Source organism: Mycteria americana, chromosome 9, assembly GCF_035582795.1.
Source record: "Mycteria americana isolate JAX WOST 10 ecotype Jacksonville Zoo and Gardens chromosome 9, USCA_MyAme_1.0, whole genome shotgun sequence".
Taxonomy (NCBI): Eukaryota; Metazoa; Chordata; class Aves; order Ciconiiformes; family Ciconiidae; genus Mycteria; species Mycteria americana.
Genome location: NC_134373.1, coordinates 30933354 through 30951634, shown reverse-complemented (window position 1 = coordinate 30951634; position 18281 = coordinate 30933354). Strand labels below are relative to the sequence as shown.

The 18281-nt window shown below is 44.6% G+C and overlaps 1 protein-coding gene and 1 non-coding gene across 7 annotated transcripts in view; one reads left to right on the top strand and one right to left on the bottom strand.

The window, feature by feature from the left end:
* CLASP1 (cytoplasmic linker associated protein 1) overlaps positions 1-18281 on the top strand; it is a 186514-nt gene that overhangs the window by 48668 nt on the left and 119565 nt on the right. For all 6 annotated transcript variants that reach the window (XM_075512483.1, XM_075512487.1, XM_075512486.1 and 3 more), the window contains exons 3-8: positions 2282-2360; positions 2625-2728; positions 3228-3319; positions 3407-3482; positions 6507-6604; positions 7724-7791. In XM_075512483.1, the coding sequence (XP_075368598.1) occupies positions 2282-2360; positions 2625-2728; positions 3228-3319; positions 3407-3482; positions 6507-6604; positions 7724-7791 (517 nt within the window). The remainder of the gene's footprint in view (positions 1-2281; positions 2361-2624; positions 2729-3227; positions 3320-3406; positions 3483-6506; positions 6605-7723; positions 7792-18281) is intronic.
* Positions 955-1071, bottom strand: LOC142414886 (U4atac minor spliceosomal RNA). The gene has a single exon (XR_012777245.1). It is a non-coding gene; the product is annotated as a U4atac minor spliceosomal RNA (small nuclear RNA).

Here is an 18281-nt window from a genome sequence, read left to right as displayed (position 1 = left end):
CTAATGAGGATCTAAAGCCCATCCTCCTGCCGTGGCTCTACTGCTGTACCTCAGCCAGGAGGAGCTGAGAGCTGGCAGGCAAGTGGGCAGTGATAGGGCCTAAGGCAGCTGGCTCTGAAGCTGGCTGAGCATTTGTCAATGGTAGGTTAAATCCAATGTGCAAGATGAATGTGAAAACGAAACACGGTTTATAAAAGCATGAAGAAAATTCTCCCTTGCATATGAATAGATTCTAGATCTTGTTGGCATGGCTGCAAATGATGTTGAATTAAAAAATGACACTGTTGAGGGGTCTGTTGCTGTGAGGGGAGAAAACTGCAGGAGCTGTTTGGAGAAGGTAAAGCGGTATGTTGGGACGAATTGGGATCCAGGTGCTTGTAATTAGGAAGTTTCTTTTTAGGAGACTTGACGTGGAGTAGGCCGTTTCCTCTGCACACTGTTCATAGCTCCCCTGCTGCCTTCAAGCTGAATTTGGAGTGAATCCCTCCGACAAGCTGAGGGTGGAAAGCTTGGCTTATGGACTTGACCGCTGGTGTGCAACGCAGGCGCAGCAGCCATGGTATGTCCAGCAGGAGGGTTAAAACAGGCTGGCTGAGGGGTGTAACGTGAGGGTTTCAGTAAAAGCGGTAGTGTAACAGGCACTGTGGCAATGCTGAGAGTCAACATATGTCAGCTAACACACTTACTGTCGCGTCTTTATCTTTGCTAGGAACGCTGCTAGTTTGCGTCGAGTATTACTGCTGGTGGGGAAAAACACAGGAACTGGGGGGGGGGGCAGACGGGCGGGTAGTGGTGGAGTGGGGCGCTGTGGGCAGTGCGGAGCAGGAGGCGGCCCCCGGCAGCACCGGTCGCCGCAGAGCCCCGCAGGCGGAGCTGTACCGGGCGCAGTCGGGTCGGGGCAGCCGCGGGAAACGGCCGGTGTCGGGATCGCGCCGGGCACGCGCCGCGGTGCGAGGTTCCAAAAATTGCGCCGCGCGCGAGGCGGGCGCTGCTGTGTTGCTCGAGGCGTTAGCAGTGCTGCCCTCACCACGCGTTCATCGAGCAGCCGCGCAACCCCCAGATAAGGACGGTTGCTGCGCTGCTGCGCGCGCCCCCGCTAGGGGAAAGCTAACCGCGGCCTAGGTCCGGGCGAGGGGCGGCGCGCCGCCGGACCCGCTCCCCCGCCGCCCGGCTCGGGGGCGCGCTCCGCTCGGGCGCGGCACGGAGAGCGGCGTCTGCGGCTCGTCTCCGGCCCCGGTTTAAGCCTTTTTCTCGACTATGGCGGCGCTACCCAGAGTGCTCTGCGCCAGTCGGGAGGTTATTTGCATAGGGGGCTGGCCAGCCGCGCCCGGCGGCGACGGAGCGCGCCCCCTGCCGCCTGCCCGTGGCGCTGCCCGGCACGGCCGCCCCGCCGGCAGCCGCGTCCATGCACACGCGTCCGTGCAGGTACACGGGTGTATGTATGTGCAGCGTGCTCAGCGTCCGCAGGAGCGGGGCTGCGCTGTCACAGCCCTGGTGACACCGCCTCAGAAGCCTGGCTGTCCGTAACACTTCCAGGGGTTACTAACCTCAGCGCCTCACTAAAAACTTAGCTGTCTCATACAGAGCTATCATGATCTGTAGGGTCTTGCCGAGTATTTAGCATATAAGCTACACAGTATGTTCGGTATATGATGTCTTTTTTTGTGCTGTTATTGAATGGAGTTAATGGGAGTGGGGTTTCCAGTCTGCAACCTGTCCTGAAGCTTCTCTCAAACACAGTGCCTTTCCCCGGGTTTCAGTTATGTCATGGAACTGTTGGGTTTAATTTCTGTATGTGAATAATTAAGCAGCTGTTAGTGCACATCATTTTCTAATTATAAGTGTAATAATTACAATTAATTACAAATGTTAGTTACAGCAAATACTGAAATTGCTATGCATATGGTATGCATACATTGCATACAAATATGTATGATTTTAGCATTGAGTGGCAATTACAGTTGTTGGCTTTGTCAAGTTCTTGGCAGTGAATTTTGGCTTGTAAATGTCACAGGGAGCAATAATTTGGGGGCTTTTCTGTTTGTAAACCACTCAGCTTGTCTGTCGGAAGCTACGCAAGGAAGAGTTGTGTGTATCTGTGCAACCCTGTTACCTGAGTGAGCACAGCCCCGGAGCAGATGGACGCAGTGCCGACGGCATGGGTGGGAAGGGGCCCTTCTCCCAGGGGAGCGTGTGCCGGCACTCCCGCCTCTCGGGTGCATTGGCCAAGGCCGGGGGTGAAGGGCTATGCTCTGAAATGCTGTCTGTCCTGTGCTTGCAGGTGGTTCTCCTGGGGATTGACATCCTTTCCGCACTAGTGTCCCGCTTGCAAGATCGGTTCAAGGCCCAGATTGGCACAGGTAAGGGGTCTGTGTGTGAGTGGGGGGAATGTTACCATGGCTCTGGTGGGGTCCACTTTGTCTGCTGTACACAAAGCTTTCTGACCTTGTGCACAAAGCCTTCTTTCTCCCCTGGAGTGTGCTCGGGAGGCTCTTGGTGGTTTTGGGCTCTGCTGAAGGGCGGGAGGGCTTGTCCCTCCATCAGGTGGGGGGAGAGCAGAGGGGCTGTGCCACTGTGACAGTTTTCTTCTGGGGGACTTGGATGTTCCTGTTTTCTTTCCTCAGTGCTGCCAAGTTTACTTGATAGGCTGGGAGACTCTAAGGACTCAGTGAGGGAGCAGGATCAGACCTTGCTGCTAAAAATCATGGAACAAGCTGCTAACCCTCAGGTATGCTTGACAGCTCTTTTCAATATGTGAGAGTGACTGGCTGCTTAAAAAGGAGAACTTTTTTTTGTCAGACAGAAGGTTTTCTCTTGTGGCCCTCTCTGAAATGGCTTCATCTCCCTACGCCTTGTTATGAGATATCCGCTTCATTTGAGAATGTTGTTGCATGTCAGGATATGCATGGGGGAGTGAGTGTCAGTGGGTTTCCCAAGGATGGGAGGGGTGGATGTCAGAGTAGTTGTTCTGGGTCTTTGGAAAGTGCTTTCTTTCTGTAAGTAAAAGTGTTGCTTTAGCTAGTGGGGAGTTACTGTGAAGTCAGCACAGAGCAAAATTAGTCAGATCTAAAAGTGTCTTTCTATTTCTTGTCCTGTTCTGCTTGGATGGATATAAAGCTTATATTTAAGCTCCAGAGATGTTATGGTGTATGTCTGCTGGAAGAAAGAATCTATCTCTTCCTGCACCTCCTTTTTTCCTGTCTCACCACCTTTTCTGTCTTCCACAGTACGTGTGGGACAGGATGCTAGGAGGATTCAAACACAAGAATTTCCGGACAAGAGAAGGGATTTGTCTCTGCCTTATTGCAACACTCAATGCGTAAGTCAGAACCTCCTGCAAACCTACGTTATGTGCACGAGCCTGCTCTGTGATTCACACTGGTGCTCTTTTGTTCTTTATTCCCAGATCTGGAGCTCAGAGTTTAACACTGAGTAAGATAGTGCCACATATATGTAACTTACTTGGAGATCCAAACAGCCAGGTAAGCTTTTTCTGTGAGTCACATCTAAAGGTTGTGCTAATTGCCTTGTTGGTAAGTGAGGCTCTGTGTTCTGGCTGGTAAATTAGCTAATTGTGCTGCTGGTGGTGAACTCTGAACAATGCCATTCATGAAGAGCCCTTGGCTGGTTTTGAAGAGGTATGGTTTGAAGTACGCCTAAACCAGCATATCAGTTACGCCAAGAGTTCAACAGAACAACATAAATCTGCAGGTGAGGTGAACAGAGCAGGAAACCTTTGTGGGAAGGGGGCTGCTGTGCCTGACAGCCTGAAGGCAGGGGAGGCTGCAGGGATCCCTCTGGGCTCTGTGCAGCACCCTCTACCTTCAGAGAGGAACCAGTCTGGGCAGGGAGGGCAAATGGGACCAGTCGGACAGCCTGGCCACATGCACTGCTAGAAGTTGTACACGGAGATTCTGAATAAGGTGTGGAAGCTGTACAGGATCCTTAAATCAGCGATGCAAACCAAATTAAAATACATCTTAAAAAAGAAAGTCTGCCACTTCTATGTGCTTTTTGTCCTGCCCTGGACAGGATGTAATCTGAAATCAGATGCAAGTATGTGAAGTTAGTGAGAAAAGGAGGGATGGGGAAGCTGGGTTCAAACTAATGTCATACAACACAGGTATTCTCAGTTTTTGAATATCCTCATTGCTCTCCTAGCGTGGGTGACGCATACACATGATCCAGGTCTGGAGCGTTTAGGTGGAAGGAAGCGTGGGGCAGCCAACTGGGGAATGGGTTTACACTGGCTCTGGAGTTGGCCATATTCCCATGGCTGTCAGGGCCTCCCCTTGCTGAAGAGGAGGACTGAGTGTGAAGCAGCCTTCCCTTGCTGGCTGCACCAATGCAGGAGGATAAACCTGTCACCCCAAGAAGTTCTGAAGGAAGTTTAATGTTCAGGGTCCTTTGTAGTTCTGAGCCACGGCACAGCAAGCTGTTACTCTTTGAGGAGGCACTGGGTTTAGGGCTTTGACTTATTGCACAGACAGACACCTTGTTCCTACCATTGGTGAGCTGTTGAATGAATCGGAAAGTTGGTGAGGGGACTTGAGGCGTGTTTTCCCTCTGCACTGCCTCTTTCATGTGCCTGGCACAGCACATTATCCCAGTCCCCAGCTGCAGTGGGAAATAAGGCTGATCTCTTGCCCCTTACCCTGGGTCTGGTGTCTCATCCCCAGAAAGCCCATGCCCGAACTGATCAGACACAAATTGCTGTCAAAGTGGCTCCTGTCCTGGGGCAGGGGCTGGTCCTGGGCTCCTATGGCTGCTTTGGTGCTGCGAGTGCCTTCTCCTGAGCTCTGGGAGACCCGAGCTGCCTGATGCTCTGTCAGTGCTGCCCTCTCTTGGTGAGAGATGATGGAGAAACACAGGTCCAGATCAAGTGCAGTGTTTATCCCTTTTGTTGTGGACGTGGAAGCTGTTTTGTTACTGCCCTTCTCAGAATGAGTGTGTTGTAGGTTTTGTTGTTTTCAACGAATGCAGTTTAAGAGCTTGTGTAACCCAGGAAGCATCTGATATGAAAACTGTATTTAAACTATGACTGTTTTCTCAAAAATAAAATTGAGCATTAAAGCTTTGTTACTGCTGTGGTGGATCAAAGCAAGTATGATAGTAGGAGCTCCCTGCCTTGCCCAATATGGGGTTTACTCAGTCCTGCAACCACGCCTCTGATTAACGTAACACACACAGGCAATCCTTCCAGATCACGCCGTGAGGACCTCCACGGTCAGCTGCACTGCGTGCTGTGGCTGGAAGGGGCATGGTGGTAGGCTGGGGGTATGGCAGGGCTTGTCGGCATGTCCTGGCTGCTGTGCCCCTGCGGCTGGTGCCTGGGCCTGGGCCCCGGGGCAGGTGGAATTGCTGTGGGCAGGGGTACAGGTGCTGCGACCTCCCCTCCCTGGCTGTCGGAGGCAGAGAGTGAGGCTGGGTTAGGGTCTGCGTACCCAGAAACCGGGGACACCAAAGAGTCCCTACTGAGCTGTGCCAGAAGTCCTGCCTGGTGGCATACGGGGCTGACGGGCAGAGAAGAGAGGCAAGACTACTGAGTAAGGGCTGGCATGAGTGAAGGCAGCGGTTTGGAAACTGGCAGTGACCTGCTGAACGGGAAGGCTGTGGAGCAGGAGAACAGGGCAAGATGAGTGCGAGTCAAGTGTTGGGATTTTTTTGGCTAGGAGGCAGGGCACGTGTGCCTGCCCTTTGACTCCCACCTATAGGTGATTTTAGCTTGTGCCCACAAAATACCCTGTGTCTAGTCCTGATGTGTGTGGGTGCTTGGGTAGCTGCGAGGCCAACAAAATACCCTGTGTCTAGTCCTGATGTGTGTGGGTGCTTGGGTAGCTGCGAGGCCATCTTCTGAGAAGAAGTGCACGGCTCCGTAGGTGTTTCTGTAGGCAGAGCAGATAGTTTACCTTCTCTGCCTGATGGAGGAAGGGGATTCAGTACAGAAAGGTGACACTTTAATCAGATTTGTGGCTCTTCTTTTGGATGGAGGGAAGGATGTGCTCAGCAATTTCTTGCAAATCAGTTCGGAAAACATGCAAAATTCATGGTGACTCAGGTGATTGATTACTGCCTCCCTCCCTCCATATTTTGTTATCAACACAGAAACGTAAGTTTGTAAGACGGCATTAAAAATCAGTTTGTTTTATAATGTACTAGCAATATAAGGTCTATTCGTGTCTGTCTCCTTGCTTTTTTGATCCGGTAATATACCTGTTGCCAAACTCCACCCATTGTGTGCAAGGGCAGCCGAGCTCCCTGTGTGTGTCCCTGTGTACGAAACCTTGCATCTTAGGTCTTGACTGCCTTTTCAATTAAATTAGACCTGCCGATACTGCTAATATCTGAAATGCAGGGATGGAAGCTCCTTCATGAACTCTGTGGTAAGGTGTATAGTGGCAACTGTTGTTGCTGAGAAATATGCAAATTTCTTTCTCCAAGGTAGGGCAGGGATTTATTTATTTAAATTATAAAGATGATTGGTTTCTCTCATATCTCACATTCAGGTTCGAGATGCAGCAATAAACAGCCTTGTGGAAATTTACAGACATGTTGGTGAACGTGTAAGGGCTGATCTCAGTAAAAAAGGATTACCCCAATCTCGGTAAGTTGAGAATGTCCTTATCTTCACTATTTTTGGGCTGCTTTTTATTCCCTTCCTTCCTTTAGAAGGCTTCAGAAGCTGCATAATTGAACCTTTTCCTGAGATCAGGGTTTGGTTTTTTTCATCCTACAAATACTTACTCAGCTTTCACTTAATGTGGATCCTGTACCTTTGCCCAAGTATGCCACAGCATCTTTGGAAAACCAATACAATTATTACAGATGTGTAGTTAACTGATTTAAGATTTAATGTGGTGTTCTTCCTGTATGTTCTGCATGTGTAGAGAGGACACTTGAGTAGCCTGTGTTTATGCGACTTAGAAGGCTGTAATAAAAAAATCCCCACAGTCAATATCATCAGTTCCAAGGCTTTATTAAAAAAAAGCCCCACACCAAAACCAAAGCCCTGTCCCTCTGTTTCTGCCGCTTCAGGTGCAGTAAGAAAGCTGCTCTGCATCTTGCTGCAACCTCCAGTGCACAGAGTGGAGCATGGTTAGACCTGGGGATGGAGTAGATGGCAGTGTGTGAGCGCACCAAGGGAGGGGGGAAGAGGTTGTTTCGGAGGTGAAGAGGTTGTTTCAGAGGTGGGGTGCACGCAGGCGGAGGCAGTACTGTTGTCTCTTGTTCTCCAGTCAAAGCATCTGCTGCCCCAGTGTGGCTTAAAGTAATAAACTCTCTGGGAAAGAATAAAGAGATGTGATAAGGATCTTCTGCTCCACCAGGCCTGTGACATGAATGGGAAGGAAGTGTCAGGGCCAAAGACAAATGTGTGTGAAGCTGGTTTTTAGGGGAGTGTTTTGTGGTATTTCTGCAAATAGGTAAGAGGCAAAGTGGTAATGAACTGGAAGTGCATCTAGAATTAGACATGTCACATCTTCAGTAATGTGGTATTTCCAATTATCTCTCTTACACCTCTGTAGTATCAGTTGTTTCTCATTTTTCTTATCAGCTGTTGCATGTTGTGATTTTTTTTTTAATTTTAAAATAATTTCCCTCCACACTGACATTTTTGACAGTGCTCCCAATGTGAAGGAAAATTTGTCCTATAACATCTTAAATTACAAGATTCCTAAAAATTTAATTCAACTGTTCATTGTGTATTTCTTTAACTTTCAAACAGGTTGAATGTAATTTTTACAAAATTCGATGAGGTCCAAAAATCTGGAAACATGATCCAGAGTTCAGGTGGTGAGTAGAAGTACTTGTATTCTCTTTTTGGTGTTTTTAGCAATTTTCAATTGGTGAGACATTCAAAGGGACACAGAGCAAGCATTGTTAGGGAAAACAAGTTTGGGTGATTGTTCAGAAATATACACATAGCTTTTGCAGCAATAGAATTGATGTTTAATCAATCTGCTCTGTCTTCCTAGTTGTATCAGAAGGAGAATGAAGCATAAGTTTCAAGAACAGAAGGTGGGGTTAGAGCTGTCCTTTTCCCTTTGAGTTTCATTAGGGAAATACATCTTCTGTTCTCAAGTCCATGTGCATCTTTGTTTAAATTGTTCATAAGGTAAATTAAATAGTAATTTAAGAGAAGAAGCCTTTGCAGTTTAATGCCCTAAATAGCACAGAAAGTGTACATATTAATGTAGTAGTGTTCCATTTAAAGCTCATATTGTTTAGGAATTGTATTTTGCAGGTCCTAAGTTTGTGTACTTTATATGTTTGACTCATAGTCAAAGACCCTTATCAGAGCCTGAATTCAGTCTTTCTTGTCTGAGACTACTATTTTGCTTACTTTAAAGACAAGTGTTTATTATTGATTTTCTTAGATAAGCTTATGAGCTAGAAAGGATTTTCAGTAAGTATCACTCATTTTTTTAGGAATAGGTTTTTGAGAGAATTCTTGCGAGGGAATTTATCTTTCTGCCAACAGCTGAGTAGAGCAGAGATGAAGAACGTGGGTTCAGTGCTGCGGGTTCCTATCAAGCTCACACCCTCCGCAAGGCCAAGAGCAGGAGAGGTGATATCCCCAATCTTCCCCACCATGCTCTCAGAAGCCAAGAGAGCAGAGAGGTCTCTGCTCTTTTAAATTGGAAAAAATATCTTTCTCACTTCTAGGCACCATTCTTCTTGCCATATCCATTTAAAAATATGGTAAACTTCATCCCTGCAGGAAAAGAATAAAATTGACTTATCTGAAAATTCTGAAGTTATATTTTGGATTGTTCAGAAATGTGATGTGATATTTTCTTGTACGATTGGGAACGATGAAGACCTAGTGCAGGTTCCTTTGTGATGGAATGGGTTAAAATTGTGCTTTTGCATAATGTGGGAAAATACTGACTGTATAGATAGATGAGGCTTACAGTGGCAAAAAGTGCAAAAGTGCAGTTGAGAAACAAATGTCCTTGTACTTTTTTAGAAGGGGGGAAGTAAATATTTAATCCCTTAGCAAACATCTTAAGGTTTACAACCTGCAGGTGTTCTGAAATCCTAACTCAAAATGAAACAAGCTTACTGCTGATCCAACTTCTTTGCTTTCCTCTTGGCTAGGCTAAGGTAGAATTTTTGTTTTGCTAGTAGTGGAATAGAATGGGCTTTCAAAAAAGAAAAAGTTAATTTAATGCATCACTGTACTATGTAGATTGCTGTTGTCTGGAGTTTGAGGAGGCAGACTTGTGCTCTGTGATGAGATGTATTGCTACATGGTGTTTTTAAACAAATGCTGTGGTGGGATGATGACTGTGGGTGGGATTTCTGTTTGGTTTACTCTCTAGGGGGAGGGGGAAAGATTTTGGAGCTAATGTGCCCCTAGCCAAATGTAAGCTAAGTTTACAGAGGGTTTTTCTAATCCAAATAAATGTGATCTTAGTAGAAAATCAGGTATGTCACAACTGATTAGAAGAGTATTTAATGTGAAATAGGTGAGATACATGTAAGAATAAACTTCAACAAAGAGCAAGAAACTAATTTATTTGCAGACAAATTGCCCCTCTTCTGGGCAGACAATTCTTAGTGCCATCTCTTTCCAAGAAAGCAAACCATATGTTTTAAAATTGCTAAGGAAGGATTCCATAGGAACATTTTTTTTCCCATAAGTGCAAGTAAAGCATCTATGTGTATTAGATCTACTAGTTTTAGGCTTCATTAAGAATTATTTTTTCTTTTAATACCCCTTCCTCTGTCACTGTTTTGATGAATTTGAAGATTTAACTTTCTTGCACATACAATGCCCGAGACCTTACACACTCTATCTCACGTCCTTGACTCCAGCGACAGGCTTTTTGTGCTTCAGACATAAGTACTCCTGTCTTCCTCACTCTGCTTAACCTGATCTGCTGATGTCTCGCTGTCCTGGCTCGCACTGTGGCTGGATGCAATCTGGAGAGTGTGCGTGTTAGCATTTCTCCTCTGTTGAATCTCCTGGCACTGAGACCAAAAAGTAGGCTGAGGGAAGGGGAGTTGGGGACCGTAGAGGAGTGTTAAGGGGTCAAAGAGAGCAAGGCATGGAAAGGATAGGATTTCCCATTGCTCTGCCAGAACCTTTTCATCTTCCCTAACAATAAAAAAAGTCTGTAGTTGCATGAGTTAATTTTAAAGTAGTTCTCATTTGTGAAGCTAATAATGAGAACATTAGTTATTAATACCTTTTTTGTGTGTGTGTGCCTGTGTGAGGGGAGGGTTCAGTTTCCCATAGTGCTATAGTCTGGTTTGTTGCTTCTTCGTCGCCCTCCAAGCATAGCACAAATACAGCATACGTGCTCACCATATCTAATGTGTCAACAGCTCTGTGCAACTTTCAGTTTATCTTTTTGAAGTTGTGTAAGCCAATGGAGGAGGCTTATCTTCACCCATGGTCACAAGTTCATTATGGCCTAAAGACAAGCTAAGTTTGTCGGGTTTCTTGTGTCCCTGACGCCTCCTGCAGCTTTTGAACAAAGGTGACAATTTAAGCGGTTGTCAGGGGCACCAGGGAAGATGATGATAAACATTGCAAATCCAAAAGATTTACCTTTGTCTCAGTCTTGTCAATCCTTTGAGTCTGGCAGAGTACAGTATTGATTATGAGGACGTCTATCTGTTATTATTAATACTACTCCTTCCAGATTGTAACTGCACCAGGCGAACACACCACTAATGCTTTAACCTTCATGTTATGTGGCCTGGATCAGATGACTTCAGGCAATATGGTGCAGTTGTACCTTGTCTTAAAAGCATGCATTAGTCCCTCTCTGTAGCTAGCATGTACTGTTTACGCAGCTAGCGTGTAGCTAGCATGTACACAGGCTGCATGAGTGTCACAGAGCTTTTGGGACACAGACTGGCAAATGTTCGTGCAGACTGCAGTCTGTAAGCCCCTGTCAGTGTAAAATGGCACTGTGGGAGGAGCAGCATCAGCTCCCTTGGCTGGGTTTTCTGCCCTGAGCTGCTCCCTGTATTGGGTGCGTACCGGCTGTAGAATGGACCCAGCTGCTAAGTAACACGCTTTGCCTCTTGGAAGGGCTTTCTGTTGTTCAGGGTTAATGCATGCCTCTGAAATGGAAAGGTTAACTGAAGCTATACCATGACTTCCCAGCTCACTAGCAAAGATCAAGTCTAACTTTTTTTTTAATGTGGTCTTATGGGTGAATATGGTGAATCTGTACTTCTCTGGTGGGTAGCTCAGGTTGGTAACCGAGAGCAAGCTGTTGGCTGAAGTGTCACTCGTAACTGAGCCCTGGCCCAGGAGCACTGGAGTTGTGCTAATTACAAGAAAACTTGGAAGTGGTTGTCAAACCTGACTTATCGCAGAACATAGCAGTACTGGGCACATGAGGAAGCAACTGTGGCTTCTGAAATGGTGAAATCTGGCAAAAGAATTGGTCAAAGAACAACGATGATTAAAAGCGGTCTCTTAGCTCTGAGACTACTGTTTGGGATAACAGTTTCCTCTACCAGCTTACTGAGGATTCAAGTAAAAGAAAGCAATTGCAGCAGCATTATTTGTGTATCAGGAGTAATTTGGAGATTAGAGAGTATGCTGTAAGTTGTTAAAGGTTTCTTAACTAATGGTTCCCAAGACACAAACGAACAGAAATCTTACTCGGTCTACTAGAAAAGGTGCTTAAAATAATAGGGCGTTTTCTGATCCCATGATTAAATCTAATGAATCAACTCTAATCAGAATGTGAATTTTAAGTCTATGAAAATAATTCCTGTATTTTATATTTACCTATCTTTCTATACCGTGGTACATTAGTGCTTCTTTGAGTTTATCTTGAATTGCTTGATTATTTTTTTGGCTAGGCTTTGTTTTTATCGTTTAGTAATACAAGAATCAAAGGCGTAGTGGGGTGGGGGAGGTTTGCATCGTAGTCTGAGGTGTTTCATTAAGTCAGAGGGAGGTTTTGGCATGCTGAAGTATGCTGCTTGTTGCTAGGCTACCAGCAGCCCTTATAGCTAGAATATGAAGTTAAAATCCACGTTGGATTTCTCGATGATTCTCAGTGCATCTCTGTTTTGTTATTTGGCATATAATTAGTCAGCCTCTTGAAGCAAAAATTATAGTTTTTCCCCTTTGGGCTTTCAGCAAGCTAATTATTTTTTGTGTAACTGCTTTTGCTAATTATGCAGATGCCTTATTCCCCTGGGACAAATACATTTTCAGCATGAAAGAGCCAATAATTGCCAGCTAGTCAGCTGTTGTCTTTGTGTGGCATTGTGTGATGAACTTTAGTTGGATGTGATAGAGGGAGGCTATTGGACATAAACATAGACTCCAAGAAATTCATGCTGCATGGGTTTCCTTGGTATTATGTCTGGAAGGACCTGAACATAAAATATACAGTTTTTCCATGGATTTGAACTGACTTTGGATCAGACTTGGACTCCAGAAGACTTTATAATCAAGTTTCAGGACAGATTAAGAATGAAATAGGTCATCTACTGAGAGATACAGGCTGATAGGAAATTATGACCCAAACCAAAGCTATTAGTAACCAAAATGTTTTGGTGTGTGTTTTATGCTCTTCATCATTGCAATATCATCGTATGACATTCTTTGATATAAATGAATTATATCTTTGATATAATCTTCTTTTTTCACGTCACACAATTTTTGGGAGACACTTCTACATTGGTGCATGCAGGGATGCTGCGGTGGTGTGCCAGTACGGTACCTGTGGGTAGGAAGGGGATTGAACTTTCTTATTTACGCTGAATTTTGACTTTGCTTGGGAGACCAAGATTTAGGGATAGTGGAGGTGGCAGTGGTCTTTGGCTGCAAGGAAAGCAAAGCAGGAGATCTTAAAGCCAGAAGTCTAGAGCTGAGATCTCTTCCCTCACAGATACTTGCACAGAGTAAGGTGAGGGGAGGATGCAATTTCAGTAGTTTCCTGCGTGAGTTAGTGTTCTAAGAGTAAGCAGGTTAATTAAAATGATGCTAAAACAGCAGATGTGATAATTCCAGTTACTGAAAGTCTATGAAGAAGGAGCAATGTTACTCTTGAGTAGAACTACTTCTATATTTGAGATATTGCTTAAGGTAAATATGCTATTTGTTGAATGAATTCTGTTTATGATGAAGTTGACAACTTGGAGGCAATTAGGTGGAAACTGGAGCTATTCTAGATTCCTGTGTTTTGCTGGTAATAAAGCAGAGTCACTGAAATGCTGTTTTGGTATTTATTGTAAGGAGGAAAAATCGCCCACGTTTGCCAAGCATTGCCATGCGTCTGTGGGTGGGATATTGTTTGTTTGTCAACACATGTCCAAGCACCAGAATTACAGACTGGAAGGAGGGGTGACTGTGATAACACAGAGAGGTTTTCAATCAACAAATGCTGCGCTGTGCTTTTCTTCATTCATACTCCCTTGTGCAATTTAATTTCCTTGATGGCTTGTTCTCTATGAATACTGTTTTCAAGTTGAAATAGAAAATTCATTTCATTGACTCAGCATTCCTGTGGCATGAAAAAAACAAGGACCTGCACGGGGGCTGAGAGCGCAGTAATGTTTGAGTAGTATTTGAATGAGTACTACTAACTGGTAGTACATCCTTGTGGAAGGTATAAATGGACAAGACGAGCTCTGCTTCCTTTCTATTACGCAACTTTGTAAATCAGCATATTACTACCTCCTGGGTTTTAAACTCTCAAATTTAGAAGGGAGGGATGTGAGCAAGCAGGCATGGGAGGACGCATGGCGCTCAGCTGAATGCTGAGCAGGCTTTTATTTTGGAGGAGAGGTGGCAATCGTCTGCTGTTCAGGAGGGTGGAGAGTTTGCTGGTGGTTAAGTTGCTGAGAGACATGTACTGTAGGGCTGCTCCCAGAGCCCAGTGCTCTTCCCCAGCATCTCACGAGCACTGCAGATAATGACTACGGGGAAAGGTAGGTGCTAATGAATGTGCCAGAGGGATGGAAGGGTTTATTTGTTAGTGTCTGAATATTTGCCTGTTAAATTTCTTTTTAATGGTGTGAAGAGACTGAAGCAATCTTGCAGTAAAAGTGGAACTTTAAAAAAAATAGCCTGTAAACATCTGTAGCCTGGTGGCATCAAGCTCAGTTTAAGCTTCTGTAAAATATGATAAATGATCTGTTTGATGGGGTAGAGGAAGAGAGTAAGGGAACAGAACAGGTTGCGAGAGATGAAGGACAGGTATTTTCAGATACCCTTCCTGGTCTGTGGTGTTTTTGAGTGATTAGTGAGGCTTTCACTTCCTAACTGTTTCCTTTTGCAGCCTCAGTTGGGAAGATTATTTAAATTGGTTATAAGTACTTTTGAATTAACATTGAATCACAGTTCCAAGAATGTGCCAAATGGAGACATCACTGGCTTTTCTGCGTTTTTGTGTTTTAACTGCGTTTCTGTAACAGAACGAGTATCTGTGGAAGTCAGAGAGGCTGGAGGGGACTAGGTGAAATGGAAAGGCAGAGGAGCTCTGTATCTATTCACCTGTGAAGAATTAATTTACAGGATGGAAGCATGTATTGCATTTATTTTTGGTACATCAGAAGCCTGTGCCTTTTGTCTTAGCTTTCAGAGAAAACGATTGATTGTTAGCCATCTTTGCAAAAGCTGCATCTTTTTTCTTTTTTCTTCCCCCTCTTCTCTCCATTCAGTGTACCTGTTGAAATCGTTATTACGCTGTGGATGTAGTAGACTAAATTTAGGAAGTCTGAGATTGTTGGTATCCGAGTTGTATAGACCTTGGTTTTGTATTGATATTTACTGTCTCAAGGTGCAAGTTAATTGGCAGCTCTTTTTGTAATGGATTAGAAGGTGGAAATCACCTGGGCAAACTGAATGCTGTGGAATTGATACTATGTGTGACAGTACCTGCCATTTTTATGGGCAGTTCTTCATTTTAGGGGCTTGGATCCTTTTGGAATATTATGGTTTCACAATGCTCTTGCAAGGCAATTATTACATGTATTTTCAGAGGAGGCAGGGGATGCATGTGTGTGGTGTTACTTGTCAGTAAATGCCTCCCAGCTCCAGGAACAAAACACCAAAACCTGTCTAGGCTGGTTCTCCTCATCGTCGTGAACTACATCACCTGTCACTGGACAGTGTCACCATCTACAGCTGAGATACCTTTTAACTCTGGCTCCTCCTGTCCAGACCAAAAAAGGAGTTGAGAATAATCTATTATTTGCCCAAGGTTGGAATTGTGTTGAATAATTAATGTATTTAACTGCTTATTAAAGAAAACAAGCGTGTATTTGTTATTGTTAATGAAGCACGATGATTTCATCATGCTGGGAACTTCTCAGCTTTGAAAGATCAGCTGGTGGAATGAAGAGCCTGGGGCCGTAGTCCAGCTGGTCTTATCTGTTGGGAAATGTCTGACCTCCAGATCACTGTTGGTTGTCTGAACTGTGGTAGTAGCAAATGTCAGAAGAAAAATAACTGTGTAAGTGTTTAGGGCTATTGTGTCTTCTAGATTGAATCCAAAGTACCTTGACCCTAGGATTCCCTTGCAAAGAAGCAGTAGACCAGAGTTACTTTGATCGTGTGTGTGTCATCACTTCCCTAACCCCGATGGTTTTATATGAACACAGAAATGCTCTTTTGGCAAAGCTTTGGCGTAACCAAGCAGAACCACTCTACCACTGCATTGCATGATATTTCCAACAGATGTGCATAAAATGTAGGCTAAAGGAATAGGCAGCTAAATTATGAGATGATGCTGTTTAGTGTGGACCTCATGAGCAAAAGATTAACATGCACAATTCCATTAACACTGATGGAGGTTAAATGCATGAATATCCTGCACATCTGGAGATGAGCTGCTTTATGCAGGGCCTGTTCTCTTCTTCCCGTTTGGTAAAAGTACCATGTGGATCTGAGGGACCTCAACGGGTGCCTTAGAGGACACATGCAACTTGGAAATCGTTGCAAGGATGAATCTACACTCCAGTGTCCATAACAAGAATTAGAAAAGATCCTACACCCTTTCCATGGAAACTGCAGTAACATCTAGTAAAGTTGTGGGACGCAATCACATTTCAGTAAGGCTTAGTAGTGTTGCTGTTTTCTCTGCTGTGGTCTTTTCCTCCAATTTCTTTCACGTCTTTCGGTGTCAGGTTGGTTTCGTCTGTAAAACAAAGCCTCAGTGGTCATTGTCTTTAAAATCTCTGGACCAGTTTCCTGGTATCTTCTGTGCTGCTTTGCCCAGCTGGCTCGCCTTTGTAGATCTTTTGTCAGAGTTTAGGGGTCAAGGTTGGAGCAATATTAACTCCAGTGACATTTTCACATGAGAGGACTAACTCTAAATCTCATGTTTTTTCATCTGTTAGCTTTGTCATTTATTGTACATAGCATCTTCCAGGGGCAAATTTATCAATGGGATGGTTCATACACATGCGTGCGCACACGCACGTATTGATCATTGTGAACATAGCAGTGATTTTAAGTCAGCCTTTTAATTCTCAACAATTCTCTGAGAGACGGGAATACAAATTACTCAAATAGCCTAAAGGATGGCTGGCATGCTAAGGGCAACCTGCTGTGAGTAAGAAGTATCACATACATGTATATTGTGCAGATTTGTGAAGCTTTATTTGGGTCATGTTTGTTTATGTATTTCACACACTCTGGCTTTAACACTCGTTGGGGAAGCTCAGTAAAGTACTTCAGTGAGCACAAGCGAAGGTATCACATGCTTTCTGCTGCTATGGAAAGAATTACAAAAGTGTTCTTGACTAGGAAACTTTGCCTGAGGCTCACGAATAGTTCAGTCTCTGCAAAAAGTGGTGGAGGGGTGGGGGTCTGCCTTCCCCCTTTTTGTATGTTGGCTGGGTTCTTGAGAGTAGTCTCCTGATACTTCTTATAAGCGAATGCTCTGGGCTGTTTTTATATAGAATCACTGTCCCAGTTAGAATTAAATTGCTGTCCTTAATCAGCAGCCTCAGCAATGGCTGAAGACTGCTTGGAGGAGAGATGAAATTTCTTGCACCTCTTGTGGAGCACTTTGATGAATTCCTGTGCTGCTGCTCTCATTTATTTGATGAGATTTGTTTTCAGGTTGAGCATGTAACAAGTGAACTGAGTTTAGCTGCTGTAATTAGCAGCCTCTGAGGACAGCAGGCACCCTAAGGTAATCGGTGAACTACAGGATAGGCTTTTAGGGGCCATAAAAGTACATGAGATGTGTGTTTCTCCTGCTGGTGACAAAGAGCATTCCTCCCCTTGCAGAACAGTGTATGTATAGCATCAACACAGTAGCTGCAGCTTCTGTAACCATGAGATTTTATTCAAGTGTCTAGACTGAAGAGCACCTGGTTGACTTCTAAAGAACCTAAGAGCAAATGCTTGTAGGCTTGAAGGTCTCATATCTAGTCACTTTTCATATTCAAATCATTGACCTTAGGCTGGATGAGATTAGACTACCAAGTCCATTTCTGAGAAAGACATACTAATAGAGATGGTGTATCCAGTTTTAACATACATTGATAGAACAGTAACTGCAGTTACAGCCATGTGAGTCGGGGGCATGAAGAGGACCTTTTTTCTAAACGCAGGAGTGGACAAGTGCTGATTTGTTATGCCAGTGGGAACTACAGTTAATACATTGTCCGTAATTGGCCCTGGTCTGGCATTATGTTGCCCTCCTCCTTCATTATGTTTGGCTGAAGTATTTTGTTTGTAGCTCAGATATAGTGATGTGAAATAGAACAAAACCAAGCTATAATAAGTAAAAGTATCCTATTTTTGTAGTATTAAGACAGCAAATACTGTATAATGACTGGGTTTCTTCTGCCTGCTGAAGGAATTAATTCTGCCCTGCTGCTCTGTCAAAGGAATCATTTTGGTGCATTGTGCAAAGCAGTTTGAGTCTTTCTTGTTTATTCCCCTGAAGCCCAGAACTGCAGACAGCCCTGAATAATCCTGGCTTGGTTTATGCCCTACATGTAGCCTGCAGGGAGCTCACTGCAGCCAAATCTTCATGAGGAAAACTGCTAATGGCTGCTTCTTTGCAGTTGGTCTTCAGAGTCAAGCCAGGTGAATTTTAGCACAAACAATGCACTATAGAGGAAGAGATAAATACCTTCATTCACTGTACAGTGTCACCTTAACTGCTTTTCTGAAGAATGGCAAAACCTATAGCAACTACATTTCCAGACCTGCTCCTTTTCCTGTGGTGCACCTGGCCCACCTTGCTTCGAGCTCGTCAGCTCGACCATGAAAGTCCTTTAGATGCTTGACATGGACGTTCATGGCATTATCTGAAAGGAGGGTTGTAAAGAGGTGG